The following is an 18735-nucleotide window of genomic DNA, read 5'->3' on the forward strand; positions in this document are numbered from 1 at the left end:
TGTGACTAATTTTTGAAAGTACAAATATCCTATTTAGTCTCTCAATTAATATTAAGTCATAAATACAACATGTATGATAACCGTACAGGAATTATAGATGTTTAAAACTTTCAAAAATCACTGGTTGACATGCCATGCATTTGGATAATAAATACATTGAGGCACGGTTTGCCAATGTAATGCTCATTGTGCACAGAACTGATCGTCTGCATAACCCTTTTTAATGTCAAGACAAGTTCCCCTAAACCGTTAGATTTTATAGCCAATTTGGACCAAACACAACCGTTTCCACAAGACCATTCTTTTTCAATTAACACCTTGTAGTGCACTGAAAAAGTGCGAATGAAGCCCATATGAAGGAAGGCCACAAACAATGATTGTGACTAAGCTGAAGCATAAACTGTTGCATGTCTTTTCTTAAAGAAATACAGGTTATTGCTTTGCTGGAAATTTTTATACTGCTATTCGTCGTTCCTCTAATTGGCTGGTTGAATTGTTTGGTGATCCCCACTCATTAGTGGCTGACTTTATGGCCCTTCTTTCAATTAACATGTGGCTAATGAGGGTGCAGGTTATGCAGGAAGGGTGTATTTAACAGTGGCACGGCTTTACATTCCATACGAGATGACTAAGAGCCCATAATCTTTTGTGGTGCCAGTGACTTACACCCCACGGATACACTTTAATCAGCTGGCCTTTCATGTTTCAGCCCGCTTTTGTTTGGTTGGAAATAAAACCCCTAAAACCGTCATCCTAGATTTTGGGAGCGAGTCCAAATTTGGAGTTTAACTCTAGTGCTGATCTGCAATCGGCGGTCAAGGGCGTGATAATGACCACCCATCACGTAACACCTCAGATCTCATTTTACCGCTCCTTCATTAATTACATGCTCCAAACAACACAGAATGTCTGGTTATCATTAGTCTGTCTCTTTTATCCCAATTCTGATATACTGAAATGTGGAAACAGCAAAGTAATGATGCAGATGGTGGCATAATTCAGTCCAAACTGCCTCTATATATTATATTGTAATGTTACATATGAACAAAGGAAGAGAATTATGATTTCACTTTTTTTTTTAAATAGACACTTCATTGTGGTTTTCTGCACAATACAATTATCCATCTGAAACGCATTATTTTATATTTATGTATATTTCCAAAGAGAGAGAAATGACAAAAGCTACTATTAAAAAAGGACATAGATATTCATCCCCAGAAAAGTTGAACTGTGTAATTATAATTTTCTCCATCAAAGTCCACATGATGTTCTTCACTTAGCTCCCTTTTTTGCCTACAAACATAAAACAATTCATTTGAAAAGCCAGCAGAACATAAGTTACAAAATTCTTTGCAAATGATATATATAAACATTAAATGTGTAATTAAAAAAAATATTTATATATATTTTTTTACTCTAATGTAGGTTTGCATAAATTAGGAAATACTCGTCTATGTACTGCATAATCACAAAAAACACTCACAGCTGATTGAAAGCAGGTTTTCAGTGCTTCAAATTCTTTGACACACATGTTTTTGGTCAGCTCCTGTTTGCCAGTGGTTGTGGAGGCCACACATTTACCATAAGCGGCTGCCTGATCATATAATAAGAAAAACAGACCAATGTACAAACAACAACAAAAAGATAAATTCATAATATAATGCATCATATATATATATATATAACAGACTGAATGAAGCTGTACCTCTCCTGAACACTGAGACAACAGCTCTGGGAAGAGCCTCATTCTCCTTCTGCTGCGAGTCCAAACATTTGAACTAGACATAGTTCAGAAACTACAAGATATCCTTTTATTTATCAGCAAAATAATAATTTGGTCGGTCGAACTCTGTTAGTAATCCTAAATTCATTTAAAAATGATGCGGTGTGTATATTCAACACGGACAGCGCCATGCTTGTGACCTCTGAGAGTAACTGGCCAATCAAAGCGTTAGTCTGGAACCAGAAACATATGCACTGCTTTGCGATTGGTTGGTTTTTCTGTTGTAGTTTCCTGTCATTTCCAATAGTAACACGGAGTTGTTTTCAAAAACATTCAAGATTTCGAGAAATGCACTCCAGATTAACTTCCGCATTTGATCACGTGGTCTTTAGAACCTCGTTCTATTGGCTACGACATCTTTCATTCGTTTCCGCGAATCGATTCATTTGAACCGATCACCAAAGAGGTAATTCGCGAAAGAATGGGTTCAAACAGTTCCCTGAAAAGATTCGACTCACAAAGCGGAGTGGGCGAGCTAAACAGAGGTCCGTGTGGTTTGTGAAGACATTCTTGGGCAGGCAGGACCTGCACTGTCACCCGCCCCGTGAGCAATGGTACATAGACAGGCGAAAAAACACAGATTTCTTCACCATGGCTTCATTATTGGAACGCTTGGTTTTCCTACAAAAAGTACGTATCCGTGGAACTGGGAAAATAATATCATTTCAGCTGTCTTTTGACGCCAAACCTGGTTTTCTACGTTGTTTATTGGATACCTGGCGTTAGCAGTGGTTAAATGGATAAACAGGCAGTTTATCTCTACATGTGATTGATATTTCTGTTTACAGAGAGTAGAAAAAGACAACCATAATTACCATGGTACTTCTTTGGAGTTTTGTAAATATACCATGGTATTATCATGGTGTTTTTGACGTGACCATAACATGAGTACCTATGGTCTATACTAGTAGTACCATATAAATACCATTACATTCAGTGCCATAATATGTAAACGTACTATGGTATTACTATAATTGTGCCATGGTGCTGACTTTGTGAGTGGATTCAGATGGCAACACCACTATAGTATGGTACTATACATAATGATTCTTTTTTGTGTGTGTGTCTCAGGTGCCAACACTTATGAGAGCAACATCAGATGACGAATCGCCCTGTCCCGGCTATCTATTTGAGGAAATCGGCAGTATCCTTTTTTGCCATTATGTAATAGAATAGGGCAGAATACTGAATGCTTTGCCATCAGTGGACCTTAACTGTCATGATATTTGAGAAATTTCCCATGAGTCATTTGGCTGCTGCCAGTGTCTTCTTGAGTACCTCTTGGAGAGACTACAGGTGCAATCCTGCCATGTCAAGCTTAAGGTGAGTTTGGGTGGGTTGCCTCGATTGGAAACCAAAAGGTTGTAGGTTCAAACCCTGTGAAGTGTAATTAACTTCCTTTACTCAGTGTTTTTAAATGTTTTTGAAATTTTGGCTTTAGTTGTGTTTATTGTGCTTTTTAACCCTGTCCAAGGTCCTGAAGATTCTCCTGCATTTATGTGGCCATGGACCACCTCACTTGCTCACAGAGCTACGGCGGAATGCTACATTTATACAAGAAGTAATTGGTAAGCATATCTTAACAGTTCAAGATTAACACTGTGGCACTTTTAAAAGGAAGTCGTTTTAACTGATTCTAAGGATTTGGTGTACACACATAAAACCAACCATTATGTCTAATCAATAAAACCAGAGCATCAGTAACTCTTGAACTCTTTCAGTCAAGATGCTGTGATGTCAGCAACCCATTTTACTCTGTGAAACAGCATATTCAGTAAGATGCAAATATAGGGTGGAACTTGGTTTATGCCACTGATTGGGTTGTTGATCGGATTGAACTGTGGTCTCTGCATGACATAAAATATGGGATGGATTGGTGACGCCAGCCAAACTGGCAAGTCATTTAAAGGCAAAGCAATAAATTATATAGTGACGGAAGTTTGCAAAGATGTATGTTTCTTGAGCACCAAATCAGCATATTAGAATATTTTCTGAAGGATCGTGTGACACTGATGATGCAAAAAATGTAGCTTTGCCATTCCAGGAATAAATTAAATAAACATATTAAAGCAGAAAATAGTTATTTTAAATGATAAGATTTCACAGCACTACTGTTTTTACTTTATTTTTCATCAAAGAAATGTTGCTGTTGTAACATAAGAGACTCCTTTAAACAAAAACAATAAAAAATGTCTTTCTTAGTGTACAGTGGCCCCCCGGACCCCATCCATGGAAATGCTCTCTTTCAGAAAGTCAGAAGCTCTGCTCAGGTAAAACTGTCTCTACACAGACAAATCAGTCACATTGATCAATTAAACTGCAGTACAATCATTCCTATGATCAATAACGTTTTTTCTTCTGTTAAGATTCAATTCATAAAGAACATGCAACAAATAATTAATACAGGAACAATCACTTTTATGTGTATTTTCTGTGTATTGCTTGTTATTTATTAATAACTAAATTGAGTCAGTGTTTGTTTCTATACAGGAGTTGGCTACCCTACTCTTTAATGAGACCATGTCCCCAGATTCTGGATGGTCTCCACACAAAACAGTGACACAATCTGTGGGTGAGTGAACCAGGATTTTACATTTACATTTTACATTTATGCATTTAGCAAACGCTTTTATCCAAAGTTACAGTTCAAGTTACAGTTTTTACATTTTATCAGCTCTTGCTTTCCCTGGGATTTGTGTTTTTGAATGTCTCTATTTAGCTTGTTTAATATAATTTAAAAGTATTAAACGTATATAGTATGTATATATGATATATACCAAATTTTTGTTTGCAGGAATGGGCTCAGAGTTGCTCAGGTCTGGCATGCAGGGGTTCGGATACAGCCCAGGAAGGAAAGAATCCAGTAAGGCACAGGCATTTAATATCATTCATTCTACTTAACTAATATTTACAACTGAAAGGCGTGCTGGTGTGTGTCCTGTCTTATTTCATGCAATGTTTGTCTCACTCGTTCAGGTGGAGGGACTCTGTTGGACAAGATTCAGAAAGCTGCCGAAGTGGTTGCCAGTGCTGTCCTTCCTCCAACAGAGCATCCTGGCATCCGTCTCCATGACAACCACTACCATGCTGTGGTGGCACCCTCTGCTACTGTGGAGATGGCAGTGCCAGCATGTGCCTACAACGTCCAATCCCACGGCCACAGAGGTGAGCCATGCACAGATTTTAAAAGCAGGTCAAGTGCATGTTAAGAATATCAAATAATTGACCATTTCTCCTCCTCGCAGCATCTCACAGGTGCCCAGGGCAGGCTGGTGGAGGCTGGGAGGAAACAGACAGTGGGCACAGCTCCTCCCACAACTCATCCCAGGAGACTGCAGAGGCCTCACTAGGAGGAAGCAGTAAGTCAGGCGGCTCGGGCAGCCACTCCGGGGCAAGTCGGGAGAGCGGTGACCTTTCAGAGCGGTAAGGGACAGACGGCTACAGGGCTTTTGTCCTTGATGGAGGTCAGCACACATTGCTTTCTCAAGTGTTTGAGGTCATTAAAGCCAGGTCATTGCATAGCTAAGGGGAAATTTAATGCTTATTTCTAGTATTAAAACAGCAGCATCCAATGTCATTTGTCATCATTTGCAACAAAATCACAAGAACTATATATATATATATATATATATAAGAAATAATATTGTATTTTGCATTATATTATATTTTAAAGGACCATTAAATTGTTTTTTTCTCAGTGACCCTCAGATTATCAATACTGTAAAGCAGTTATTTATAACTATATTATAATAAAAATATTATTTATACATTTAAAATCACCATACATTATGAGCAGTATACAGCAAATATTGTTATAGTTATATGTGTAAGTACTTGGGCATTTTTTATGTTTTTGAAAGAAGTCTATTATGCCTGCCAAGGCTGCATTTATTTGATCAAAAAATAACTGTTTTTCAGCAGTCATTACTTCAGTCTTCAGCATCACATGGTCCTTCATTCTGATAGGATGCTCATATGATGCTTATTATTATTATCAATGTTGAAAATGGTTGTACTGTTTAATATATGAAACAGATTTTTTTTAGTATTCAAAAGAACAGTATTTATTTGAAATATAATGTTTACTAAAATGCCTTTACTGTCACTTTTGATCAATTTATTGCAATATTAATTTATTTTAATAACCACAATTAAAAACTGCAATTATTTTGTAACAAGAATGAGATGATATAATAGGCTTAATTTTCACAAAACAATATATAATTATTATTGTTTTTTCAAATTTGATTCTTTCGAGTTTGTGTGAGATTCACATTGTTATTTTGTGATATTTGTGTTGATTTGAATCAGTGTGGAGGCCATTCAGTTGGGGGACTGTGGTCAGGAGACGGCACTTATCAACCGACTGACCAGCGGTTCCAAAGTCTTCCTGTCCAGAGAGGAGAGCCAGCACTTTATCAAAGAGTAAATGATTCATTATGAGACATGTGCATGATTTTGGCATCGATGTAGCCAAATACCGATCTACAGTATTCTCTTGGGTTGTAAGATCAGTGCATGCTTTGTCAAAGCGAAAATTGTGTACGTCTTGATCCTCTGTTTTCTTTCAGATGTTCCACTCTCAACTGTGAGGTGGTTGTTGAACTTCTGTCTCGCAAACTCCAGGACCACGCACAAATCATCCAGATGGTAAAGTCTCCTATTCTGTTACACTACTCTTTTATTTGAAATAAATATAATTTGTAATAAACATTTTTTTTTTTAACTTGAATGAGCAATTTATATTGATACCATACAGCATAACCAATTTGTATTTCCTTCCTGCAGAGGGCGTTGTGTGCTCTGGCCTGCCTGATGTCTTCAGATTTCCTCTGTTTAGACCATATTTTCAATATCACAAACAAACGGCTTGCCCATCTTAGCGAAGGAACCTCAGGCCCTGTCGCCAACAAGGCAACCAAGGTAACAATTGTCCTACACAATGGCCAAAGTTTTTCAAAATAAAATGATTGAAATCTATCAAATTATATATTATTAGAGTATGTTTTACAAGAAAATACTTTGTCTTTTTACTTTTAAAATTTCACCTTTAATTCAGTTCCATTTTGTGACTAATTGTGAATTTACTAGCTATTTCTGATCAAACATTGCTAGCAAAATAATAATGTAGGACTAACAGATTATTTTTGTTTCATTAGCTCTTAAGGCAGTTTGAGGCCTTGCTTGGTTGTGTCACAAATTCCAAATGTGACCGCGCTGGACGTCCAACCTCTGCCAGCTCTTCGCTTTCAGATCAGCCTCCTGAATCTATAATCATCCCCTTTGTTCCGGGACAACTAGGAGAAAACACAACCTCTGTTATCCCATCAGAGGAGACCCCATCTACACAACACCTACAGGGTAACAGCACTGCACCTGGGTCTCATATGAAAAGAGAACAAGAAGAGGGAGAGTACAGGAACACAGAAACCTCTAAGATCTCAGAGCCACCCAGACTGTCACTCTTCAGTGGAATGGAGTTAGTCAACAGAAGCAAACCTGTGTGTTTGGTTGAGCCTGTTCCTGTCGAGTCAGACTCCCAGATAAGTGTAGAAGCTACTACAGGCACAGACTGTGCAATTGAGAAAAGCTGTGAGAGAACTGTAGGCTCACACACATCTAGTGAGCAAGTGTCTGCCTTCTCCTTCCTCCATTTCTGATGCCACCATTCATTTACGGTTATGTGCTGATTTGGGGGAAAATAACTTAATTCTAATCTAATAATGATATAATAATTGCTGCAAGTGACCACGTTTACATGCACACGAAAGCTTTAGTCTGCGGTAACCTGATTTCCATGACCTGATTAAAGCAATATTCTGACTTATGCTTGTATTAATCATAATTTTGAATCATGGAAACAACATAGATCAACTGTTTTTTTTATATATATATATAGGTGCATGTCTAAATGTATGTAGTTATGAGTGAACAATGTTGGAGCAAATAGGAGTCTGGCTTTTTTTTAGACAAACATTAAAATGTTATGACCTACACTACCGTTCAGAAATTTGGGATGAGTTAGATTTATTTTTTTTGCTAAAAAGAAAGAACAATTAAGAATTTTATTCAGCAAGGATGCATTAAATTGATCAAAAGTAACAGTAAATGCGGTTATTTTGAAACTTATATTCATCCAAGAATCTTTAAAAAAAAATGTATCACAGTTTACACAAAAATATTAAGCAGCACAACTGTTTTCAACACTGATAAAAATAAGAAATGATTTCTGAAGGATCATGTGACACAGAGTACTGGAGTAATGGCTGCCGAAAATTCAGCTTTGCCATCACAGGAGTAAATCACATTTTTAAATATATTAAAATAGAAAAGTTATTTTACATTGAATGAATATTTCACCATATTATTGTTTTTGCTGTATTTTTCTTTAAATGAATGAAGCCTTGATGAGCATAGGAGTTGTTCAAAAACAAAAAAATCTTACCAACCCCAAATTTTTGAAAGGTATTATACATATGTACGGTATACATTTTGCATGTCCTTGTGCGGAGTTGTTGTCATTACTATTCAGAATTTCTCAAATCCGCAGTATTCCCACCAGGGAATAGCAGAAAAAAACATGCATGTCTTAGTTTGTATGCTGATTACATGTATACAGCAACATTCCAGTTGTTTTTGGATCAGAAATGATTTAGCATGTAAATGTGGTCACAGTTTTAACCAGTACTTATGAAGGTAACATCCACCTGCGATTGCAAACATACTATTTACTGTCTAAATGCTGCTAGTGGTTCACATTAAGAGTTCAAGCTGGGAATAATTTGAGTCTCAACGACCAATAACGGTACTCTTCAGCTCCTTCTGAATTCATCAAGATACGAGAATTTGAGAAAACTCAGGATGCTTTTCTGTTGTGGTGTTAAACACGAGTGTTACTGCAATGGTTGCTACTATTTGCACTAGTCTTTCTTCTTACTAAAAGCACTTATGTCTTCCTGTGTGTATTATAAAACAAGAACAAACATTAACACCCACATTGAGTTTAATCAGAATACATCCTGCCAAAACAATGTCTACCTTATGTGTAAATATATAAAGAACTGTCTTGTGTGAAAGTGTATTTAAAGGTATAAAACTAAAGCCAAGCATTATAAAAGGCAGGTTTGAAAAAGAAAACGGCCTCATGTCCATGCAGAGCCTGAAACAAATAAAAAATGAATACATATATTTAAAAAAAAACTTTATTTTTATTTACACCAGCAGAACATTTCATAAAGTAACAATGATTTCAAATATTGTATATATGCTAGCTATATATTATGTAAAATCCTACATACAAAACAATGGTGACCGCAGGGACAATTTTCATCATTAAAAGCTAATAGTCTTTCACACAAAGCACAATGCCTGGGTTGTACAGTATTGTGCACTGAGTAGTTTAAAGTACATGATTAGATCACTTGCTTGAAATGATGTAACTGTCCTCATACAATCTGTTTGGATTAAGCTTCAAAATTTTGTTAAGGATGTATGTCTAAAATGCACTTAACTATACTAAATTCAGGAGTACTACAATTCCTGTTTGGTGTAACATTGTGAAAAGAATTAAGCCATCATGTATATTTGACAAACACAGGCATAAGTGGATTATATGGATATTCTATGGTAAAATAGTTAGGATTTTGCTGTGATGTGATACTGTAGAGTGCTTAGTTAGGTGCAAGCTAATTTTAGGTCATTCCTGGTCTGCCCATAGAAGACGAGTCCTCGTATTACACCGAGCGCAGTGACTGATCTAAACTAGTGTATTTCAAGCTCTGATTATTGTAAAATGAAACCAGGAAATTCTTGTGTGAATATCAGACATGGCTTTCAATTTGCAGTGACTGGATTTGCACAACAATTCATTGGTTTACACCTTTTAAATTCATAGAGAAAGAGTGCATCATTATGTACATTAACAGACCTGAGTCCAGCATGCATTTTCAGAATAGTCTCTCTACAGTGTGATGTGCTAATATCCATTTTTTTCTAAGGTAAAGGTAAAGAAGAAGACTATACTATATAAAAATTTTAAGGATCTGGCACCAAGTTCCTCATTTAAAGTCTGAACCTTCATGGCACGCAGAGAGAAACCCTCTAGACCTGAGTTTTGGATATGTATGCAATCATCAAGCCCCAAAAACTTCCTTAAAGAATCTAAATTCCAGTCAGAACCAAACCGAAATCTTCTGTAAACACGTCAACAGTATTATTAATGACTCCGAATTCTAATCACGTGGTTTCTACACTTCAACTCTTAAATACAGGAAATTCTTTGATTTCTTTTCCTTTTCCAGACTGGTCAAAGACTGTCAAAATTGGCCAAATGCATGTGTCCGAATAAAACGTGACCCAGAACAGCAGTAGCACCATGTGTGACTGTCTAGTAAAGGGCAAAAGCTTACATAATCTTGCAAGAACTTGACAATTTTCAAGATATTCTTTTATATAGCACCTATGTGAAGTTCATGGTCAATACATCAAGTAGAGCCCCACATAAACCCTATGAACATGAAAAAGTGCTATAAGAAAGAAGACTAATGCATTTAGAGGGCCTATATTTGTGCTAGGCCTTCAAGTGGCCCATAATGTCCCTCTAAAAGGTCCCCTGTACATTGTTCCTTAATGCCAGTGGGTGCTGGAAGAGTCAATGTGGATCATGTTGGCCCTTGCTGACCACGAGTTTGCAGGCTACTGAAGTGTGCCTCCCTTAAGATACGATTGATGTGATCGTATGAGAGGTTGTGGCTCAAGGAGATGGCCGGATCTTCTGCTGAGATGGTGGGGGCAATAGGGCTGCAGGGAGCCTGGGATACATGGAGTCCTCTTTGGTCAGTCTTCTGGATGAAGGAAGTGGCTCCTGCCATCTGCTCCGGACTGCTGATCCCACTGCTGTCACTGCTGGAAGACTGTTGGGTGACAAGGAATTGAGAATGAATAAGAAAAGAGGGGTGGCAGTGGTTTCTGTGCTTTACCACTTCTGGTTAAAATTTTCTCTGTTTACTAGTTAATATACCACCCTTCAGAAGTTTGGGGTCAGTAATTTTTTTTCCCCCAAGTAAAATATGGCTTGTTTCTGCCACCGAATAAAAAATACAGGCAACTGCGATTTTCCATGAATTATTTATATCATTTTTCTCACAATTGTGAATTTACATCTAATAATTCTGGCTTTTTTCTCATAATTTAGAGTTTACATCTCGCAATTTTAATTTTCTCTCTGAATTCTGAGATTACAACAGGCTGCTGAAAATTCAGCTTTACCATCACAGGAATAAATAACTTTTTAAAATATATTACATTAGAAAACAGTTATTTTAAATTGTAATATTTCACAATATTACTGTTTTTACTATATTTTTCATCAAATAAATGCAGCTTAGGTAAACATAATAGATTTTAAAAAGTACTAGTGTCCTACTTACTAAATTTTGAGAAGTATAAACTGACTAACATTTTTAAAACTAGTATGCGAAACAAAAATGATGCAATCTTACATTCATGTCACATGAGCTCATCATACCATGCGATCTTGGACATTAAGATAACTATTATACAATATAAATTATTTTATGTAATATATTGGCCAAAAATGTCTTACAATTTGGTAATCAGAAAAAAAAAAATAGCGTCTGAAATTTCAGTTCATTCATGAAAGGTCAAGTTGCTGATTTGGTCTACGGGATACAGTATTGAAAACAGCCTTAACTGTGGGAAGTCATGGCCTAATGGTTAGAGAGTCGGACTCGTAATCCAAAGGTTACGGGTTCGAGTCTCGGGCCGGCAGTGAATGTCCAGCGCTCTCTCCACCCTCAATACCACGACTGAGGTGCCCTTGAGCAAGGCACCGAACCCCAACTGCTCCCCGGGCGCCGCAGCATAAATGGCTGCCCACTGCTCCGGGTGTGTGTTCACTGTGTGTGTGTGTTCACTGCTGTGTGTGTGTTCACTGCTGTGTGTGTGCACGTTGGATGGGATAAATGCAGAGCACGAATTCCGAGTATGGGTCACCATACTTGGCAGTATGTCACTTCACTTCACGCTATACTTCAGCACTTTCTCTAGTCTGTACCTTAATGAAATACATTCAAGAAATGAACATCAACGTCTCAGTTGACCGTTCTTGAACGAAAGAAGGTTCCTGGTCAACTGTTGTGACTTCTTACCTCAGAGTCCCAGACATCATGGCCAACCTCTGGGAGAAAGGAATAACCTCCAGACCTCTTTGCCTGGGGCAAGACCTGAAGCTCCTCAGCATCACGTCTGCGTTTCCTGTTGACGGAGATCATCGTCTTTGACTACTATGTTCAACATGCATAGAATAATTTGTGACAGTCTTATTAAATAACCGGGTCTTTTCGAGCTGATTCAGAACATGCTAGAAGCAAACCTTTCTTAGTAGTAAGCATCACCATTTCTTAAGCAATGGGGCACTGCAGACTTGATTGCAACCATTAGTCATCAATATGTCCACTGCAGGATTATGACTCAGATTTAAGAATAAAATGTCATTAACACAAGAGCAGTCAAAACAGCACCGACTCATTTAACCGATATAGTTACTAGTCAAGAGGATCAGCCTTAAGAACATCTAAAAATAACCAGCATACATGAAGTACTACAATAAATCTGCATGCACTGTCAACAGCAGCAACATGGATGTCTGCAGGACATGTGTGTTACATAAATGCATCATGAAACATGCATGCAAACACAATTATAAGCAAATGATGTTACCTGCTTTCTGTCAACATGTCGTATCTGTGCATTTGACAGCCAAATAAGGGCACACAGCACCACTCAGTCTCAGAGACCACCGGCTTCCCTTTCAGCGAAATGAAGGGGTCTGTCAAGATTTTCCTCTAATGATGAGCGAAATGACAAATGTAATTCACAGTGAGGAGCTGCAGACACGGTTACATTGGGTTACATAGCACTGCAGGTGTACAGAAGCCATATTATTAATATAATAATTCAGGCCTGCCAATATTATATTATATGTATATTATCAGCTTATATACGCATTAAGATCCACTCGTAAGATCCACTGAGCTATTATATTCATACTAGAAAAATGATCTGCATAGGATTGACAAAGAACGGAAGGGAAACACCTTATCTATTTAACTTAAATATAAACGTCTGATGTTAATTAGCATTAGCATCAGTCAAAAAGGCTCATTTTCATAAGTGCATTGATGCAAATCGGTAATAATGATACAAAAATAGTGCGGTAATAATGTCAAGCAGAGAGAGAAAGAGAGATAGCACAATGCTATGTGTTTTCACTTTACTTCCTCCTAGCGATGAACTGTTCTTACTACAGAGCAAACGAAGGGATTTGAACGGAATAAATAGATTGTGAAGAGACGAAAGAGTTGTGATGTACTCTACCTCTGTCTGTTCACTGATGGAGCTTGAGTTCAGTCATTTTCTGAAGTTATAACGTATCCATCTCGCCGGGTCTCTCTCTCTCTCTCTCTCTCTCTCAGTCTTCCATCTGTTGCTGTCATAATGACGTAACATGCGTGCCTTTGAGCGAGGGGTGACGTACGATTCGTAACGTTTTATTTTGAATTGAATTATTATTATTACATTGAATAAAACATTCACGGTGATTTGGATTTGTCAAATAATAGTTTAGATTTTTATCCCCTTTAATATTTTATTCAGTAATGACGTCAATTTGTAGTCCAGCCCGCTGAGAATTTATCCTCAAACCTTTTTTGAAAAGCCAAAAAACTGACATTTTGAAAACAGACCCTTTTAATATTACGTTCATAATATTTTTTTTTACTATTCATTTATATATATATATATATATATATATATATATATATATATATATATATATATATATATACGAAATTGAAACACTACAATGAATTATACTATAATTCTAGAAATAATTTTATGAAAAATTACATGTAGGCTAATTTTAACCCATATACTTTTTTTGTTTATTGTTTTTTTGCTTGTAAATGATTTTTAGAATAACAAAATGGGAAAGTCATAAAAAACTCAAATTCTAAAAACAAACCTCTACAAACTGAAAAGTTTTGTTTGTTTGTTTTTTGTTTTCGTAATAACTAAATTAATTTGTGATGTGCCTTGGAACATATCTGGAAACACTATCTGTGAACTCTATAACTATATTTATAAATGCTTCATTTAAAAAAAAACATTTTTTTTGAATGTATAGCAAGTCATGTCTGATGTTCGAAAAAGATTGAAAAAAATAAACTTCTTTCGCGGGAAAGACGTGATCAACGGTGTTATGCACACTTGTAGTACTTCCACACAGGCACCGATAAAGACGGCTAACGGGGTCTTTCGTAATAATCCAGCATGCCCTTCTAGCGGTCTGTCACTTTCTGCAGGGTCCGTTATTGTGCTTCATTTGTCCGCAAACGAGCTACATAAAAATGCCGCAGAGTTTCTTGTAACTTGTTTATGTGTGGCTGCGTGAGAAACGATCACAATACAGAGATTAATAATGTCTTTAAAAGACACAGAGAAGATCTTTCCCTCTTTCATAGAAAGATGGCAGTGAAATATGAGTGTAGGTAAGTATCAAATCTAAATATCTGATGGATGATTTGTCAATTTTAGTATCTCGTGCCTTTTTTTTTTTTAAGATTATGTGAAATCAAAATTGGACGTTTAAAGTCATCTAGATGCCAATTAACTTCTAGCTGTTATACAGATATTTAAAATGTACACCTGTTTAACAGATAAAGCAATTACACCACACTGAAAACAGCTCATAAAACAGTTTCATCTGGTCTTTAAGATGTTTCTTCTGAGAGATATGCGGGAAAATATTCAAGTGCTTACTTTCTCCGAGCAATGCAGTGAACTCGATCCAGTCCTGTAATATCTGACAATTCTTTTATTTTTATTTTTTTTGTTCCCATTTAGAAGAATGTCCATATTGTGGAAAGCCCTTCAAGAGGCTGAAAACCCACCTCCCTCACTGTAAAATAGCACCAGTTGCACAACCCAAGAAAAGCACTCAAGCACCCAAAGAAGCGAGTTCAAGCACTACCAGACAGAAGATCCATAAAAAAACAGCAGCAACAGAAATAAATAATGTCATATTTGATCAAACGCTAACCTCCAAAGCAAGAAGGAAAGAAGATAATCACAATGCAGACAGTCTTCTCACTACTACTGAGGTCAAAGTCCCATCAGCTGAAACTCTGAACACGGAGAGACCTAAAAGCAAATGGATTGCTAAAAGACAGAAGGAACTTGAGCGATTACAGCTGTTAGTGCCAGTCTCAAAGAAGCCAAGCAACCCTACCCCATTATCCGACAATGAAAGAGATCAAAGCTTTTGTGAGATCTCCAAAAGACCAAATCAGGGAACATCTCAAGGTAATGGAAAAAGTACTAAAGACAAAAAGAAACCAAAGATGGCGCCATTATCAGAGCAATTGTCCATCACCAAGAGTAAAATCAATACCCCTGGATTTGTTCCAGCCATTCTGAAAAACTCTAGCCTCCCATCTGAGTGCACGGCACAACATGAAAATCCAAATTTTAAAATAAAAGTTAACTTCTTGGAGGAGCTTGAAAGACTGAACAGTCAGAACAAGAATTTTGATCTAGAATCAAGAGCAAAAGAGCATAAAGCGCATACTTTCTTTTCATCCAAGACTTCAGTGTGGGACCACATCAATGACAGTTTGTATCAGAAGAGGTCTTATAATCTGTTTGTGCCTTATCCTATTATGGGAACATCTAAAGATTCTTCTATAGAGACCGAAGAGATTTCAGATGTGCAACAATCAAACAAACCTGAAACAGCAGTTGCCAAGGTTGCCATTCCACCTTCACTCACTTTATTTGGAAAAGTCATTCATCAACCAGCAGAAGACATCCTAAATTCAAGAATTCAAGGTGTCGGAAGTCTATCATGGATTCCAGAGATAGTGACTGCTTACAACAGAATACAGTGCTCCACAGAACCTTTAGGCAGCTATGCTAATGAAAGTATTTTGATGAAAGCTCAATCTGCTGGACCAGCGAACCAAAGTGAAGGTAATGGATGAATTGTGATGTTTCGTTCTTTATGTAATTGTTTTTATGCAAATTTGAAAAAAAGAGTAAGCACTTTAATACTTGTATCTAATATCTTTTGCAGCTTTGACTTATGGGGCTAGTTAAAAAAGTTGTTCACTGCTTCTGAAAGGTTTTTTTTTTTTTTTTTTTCAAGCTTGTCAAGCTAGGTTTCATTCTACCATTATGAGAACATCAAAGACTGTCTGTTTAGGACTATCACTGTATCAAAACATTTTGGTGAGATTATTAGACAGCTAATTGTATGTAAACAACAGCTATTGTAAACATTTAATTATCTTAGGTTTACACTTGGGTACCATAGAATGATTATGCACAGTCTAGGATATCAGGCTGATAGTGAATGAGCTACACTTTCATCAGATTGGCTGGAAAGGGCTGTTGGTCCATTGAAGGTATTGAAAATATTATATGTGAAATACTTCCTCTTCTTATTCCTCCTATTGCAATTTAATTTCTTAAGTTCCACATCCTCATTGTGCTTCCACACCAGTTTTCATGACATGTGCAAGTTTCTCATCAGTCCAAAACAAAAAGAGATTAGAAAATATGCTTTGTTCATTGTAGCGCCTGTAGTGCAGCGGAAATTTGGAGATGTCAGACTGAATGAGCTTGGTGTCTGGCTTGGTGCTCGAACTCCTGTGTCACCTAGAGAGATTGTGACCATGTTGAAGCAAGGTTTGTTCCTTAACAATCACAATACAGCATAACATCGCATTTGGTCTAGAGTTTTTGATTTTCTTGGTTGTATGTGATCAGGATGGCAGTGGTACTACAGGAAGTATATTGATGTTCGGAGAGGAGGAATCGCTGGGATATCCATGCTGTTGACTGGATACTGTGTCCTGTGTTACACGTGGAACTACCCACATCTCAGTGAGTCTGAATTAATGCCATCTACACACATCCCATAATCATTGACACAAATAAAATATCTTGTTTTATACTGTTTCACAGAGAAAGAACGCTGGAGGAAGTACCATTAGGGACGTTTGGTGGGCTTCGTAATTGTAGCACGCTTTGTGTTCAGGGCATAATAAGCTTTATAATTAATAGGGCAAGATTATAACACCAGCAACTAGTAGTTCACTACAATATTAGGTTTTCTTGTGCTTTTGATAGAATTATTATGAATTATCTTGGAGCATGGATAATGGAGTTATTTATCTGAAATATGAAAAATATTTATCTACAAAGAGAATGGTTTAAGCTAAACTTATGTTTATATAATTTGAAAAATTGTACTAACAATTTTTTATTTTGGTATTGTTTAACCAAGCAGTGGATTTAAGGAAGATCTAATAAATTACACAATATTGGTCTACACAATTTCTTTTTGGTAAGACCTGTCATATATTTCATTGGTTTGTTGTTTAAATGACCATCCTTTAATTTGCTAACTTGTATGTGATATTATTCATCAAAAATGAAGACATTACAAAATATTGTCTGTATTCAAAATGAATTTAATATTTATCTTTGCTGTTGTAATGAACACTCACAAAAACAACATGAACTGACCACATACAGTATGACGTGAACACATACCTAACATAATAAAAATAACTTTTTGTTTTACATTCTTTTTCTTTACAAAAAGTATAAATATTTTGAGTTTCATGTTTTTATTTTTTGTAATACAAACATTACAAATCAAGTTTTGGGTGGTGCAGAAAATAATACGATAAAAGCAACTTTTACCATGGGGTATTACGATAACCGAAGGCCACACTCGCACAACAAAAAGCAGTAAAAAATGATAGACTATTTAAACTTGTTTTCACTCGCTCTCTCCTAAGGCAAAGAAGCCCTTCGAAGTGAAGGTCTGTCAGAATGCTCTCTAACACCGACCGCAAGAGCTCAGATCAGAGAGAAGAATATTTCACTTTTTTTCTGTCTGTCTGTCATTTTTGGTTGAATTGCTGGGAAAGACAGTGGAGTTTAGTGTTAATGATGCAAAAACAATGGGATGACGTGTATAGATGGAAACGAGCAACCTTCCCTTCGGCTCTGGAATGGATGCTAATGGAAACGCAGACTTGTGAAAATGTCCGCACACTGCAGTTTCTCTGCTCTGGTCAGTTTTTGAAATTGTCTTGGTCTTATTCCCATTGTTAAAGCTCACAAGCCTTGTAATGGGTCAGTTAATATATATATATATATATATATATACAATTGAATGCTAACAGTCTCCTCTTCAGAAATGATTTCTCAAAACTGGTTGTTGAAATGTGGGCATGTCCTCCTCCAACCAAACTACATTATTTCAGTTAACAGCCATCTCCTAACGCAACTAATTAGATACTCATAGTGAATGAAAACCTGATATGCTGTAACGGCACTACTGCTGCTTTCACCACTTTATAACTCACAGGAGAGAAGTGATCTGCTAAGGGGCTGTAAGAGTTGTGAGCATGGCTATCTGTGATGTACAAGGTCATTTCCACATTGTGCAAATAGAAGCTACCACTAAAGGCAAAAACTGCAAACCGACCGCCAAGACTACAGCCTGACCAGCAGGGGACTCAACGCACAGGGGAAAATGAAAAGTTTCAAACGACATCTAGGTGGGTGAATCTCACAGAAATCGCAAATCAAAGGAAAGATATAAGACATTATATTTGCTCAGAAAATTGTGGACCACTGACATTATTTCATGACTATTAAGCACGTTTATAACATATTTTCATTATAATTAAAGGAGCGATATATGTTAATGTGAGAAAAAACTACATTTCAGTTATAATGTACTAATACATATTGCTGCAAAGTCTTTAAATCATGCTTATTAAAACTAAATATAAGCTACACTTTATTAAAAAAGTTTTTTTTTTTTTTTTTTAAATATGTAATACAAATTTGAT

The 18735-nt window shown here is 36.6% G+C and overlaps 3 protein-coding genes and 1 long non-coding RNA gene across 5 annotated transcripts; 2 read left to right on the top strand and 2 right to left on the bottom strand.

The window, feature by feature from the left end:
- Positions 1–201: 201 nt before the first annotated feature.
- LOC306852374 lies at positions 202–2106 on the bottom strand. Its single transcript, XR_013782583.1, has 3 exons — positions 1706–2106; positions 1484–1594; positions 202–1293 (listed from the first exon to the last, which is right to left on the bottom strand). It is a non-coding gene; the product is annotated as an uncharacterized lncRNA (long non-coding RNA).
- On the top strand, positions 2007–8974 carry LOC306852372 (AP-4 complex accessory subunit Tepsin-like). The gene is made up of 13 exons (XM_079389132.1): positions 2007–2413; positions 2855–2927; positions 3015–3106; positions 3258–3351; positions 3986–4053; positions 4274–4355; positions 4578–4646; positions 4760–4948; positions 5029–5206; positions 6095–6208; positions 6355–6433; positions 6572–6706; positions 6943–8974. The coding sequence occupies exons 1-13, from the start codon at positions 2375–2377 to the stop codon at positions 7441–7443; spliced, it is 1713 nt and encodes a 570-aa protein (XP_079245258.1). The 5' UTR covers positions 2007–2374; the 3' UTR covers positions 7444–8974.
- Positions 8968–13299, bottom strand: LOC306852373 (protein VCF1-like). Of its 2 annotated transcripts, none has more exons than XM_079389133.1 (4): positions 13181–13299; positions 12524–12648; positions 11953–12058; positions 8968–10695 (listed from the first exon to the last, which is right to left on the bottom strand). In XM_079389133.1, the coding sequence occupies exons 2-4, from the start codon at positions 12553–12555 to the stop codon at positions 10444–10446; spliced, it is 390 nt and encodes a 129-aa protein (XP_079245259.1). In that variant the 5' UTR covers positions 12556–12648; positions 13181–13299; the 3' UTR covers positions 8968–10443. The 2 variants fall into 2 exon arrangements, with proteins under 2 accessions (XP_079245259.1, XP_079245260.1); XM_079389134.1 differs by having other exon boundaries at positions 8975–10695; positions 12524–12690; positions 13181–13294.
- Positions 13300–14082: 783 nt separating this feature from the next.
- On the top strand, positions 14083–17474 carry LOC306852478 (uncharacterized protein). Its single transcript, XM_079389346.1, has 5 exons — positions 14083–14352; positions 14708–15832; positions 16439–16549; positions 16631–16747; positions 16829–17474. The coding sequence occupies exons 1-5, from the start codon at positions 14343–14345 to the stop codon at positions 16855–16857; spliced, it is 1392 nt and encodes a 463-aa protein (XP_079245472.1). The 5' UTR covers positions 14083–14342; the 3' UTR covers positions 16858–17474.
- The last annotated feature ends 1261 nt before the right edge of the window (positions 17475–18735 follow it).

This window comes from Barbus barbus (assembly GCF_936440315.1).
Source record: "Barbus barbus genome assembly, chromosome: 32".
NCBI classification, from domain to species: domain Eukaryota; kingdom Metazoa; phylum Chordata; class Actinopteri; order Cypriniformes; family Cyprinidae; genus Barbus; species Barbus barbus.

Coding starts and splice junctions, on each gene's coding strand:
- LOC306852372 (XM_079389132.1), top strand. CDS start 2,375: ATGGCTTCATTATTGGAACGCTTGGTTTTCCTACAAAAA. Junction 3,352..3,985: donor ATTTATACAAGAAGTAATTG/GTAAGCATATCT, acceptor TGTCTTTCTTAG/TGTACAGTGGCCCCCCGGAC. Junction 6,434..6,571: donor ACGCACAAATCATCCAGATG/GTAAAGTCTCCT, acceptor TCCTTCCTGCAG/AGGGCGTTGTGTGCTCTGGC.
- LOC306852373 (XM_079389133.1), bottom strand. CDS start 12,555: ATGCACAGATACGACATGTTGACAGAAAGCAG. Junction 12,059..12,523: donor GACATGTTGACAGAAAGCAG/GTAACATCATTT, acceptor CTCCGTCAACAG/GAAACGCAGACGTGATGCTG. Junction 10,696..11,952: donor ATGATGTCTGGGACTCTGAG/GTAAGAAGTCAC, acceptor GTCACCCAACAG/TCTTCCAGCAGTGACAGCAG.
- LOC306852478 (XM_079389346.1), top strand. Junction 16,550..16,630: donor TGTGACCATGTTGAAGCAAG/GTTTGTTCCTTA, acceptor GTATGTGATCAG/GATGGCAGTGGTACTACAGG. Junction 16,748..16,828: donor GTGGAACTACCCACATCTCA/GTGAGTCTGAAT, acceptor ACTGTTTCACAG/AGAAAGAACGCTGGAGGAAG.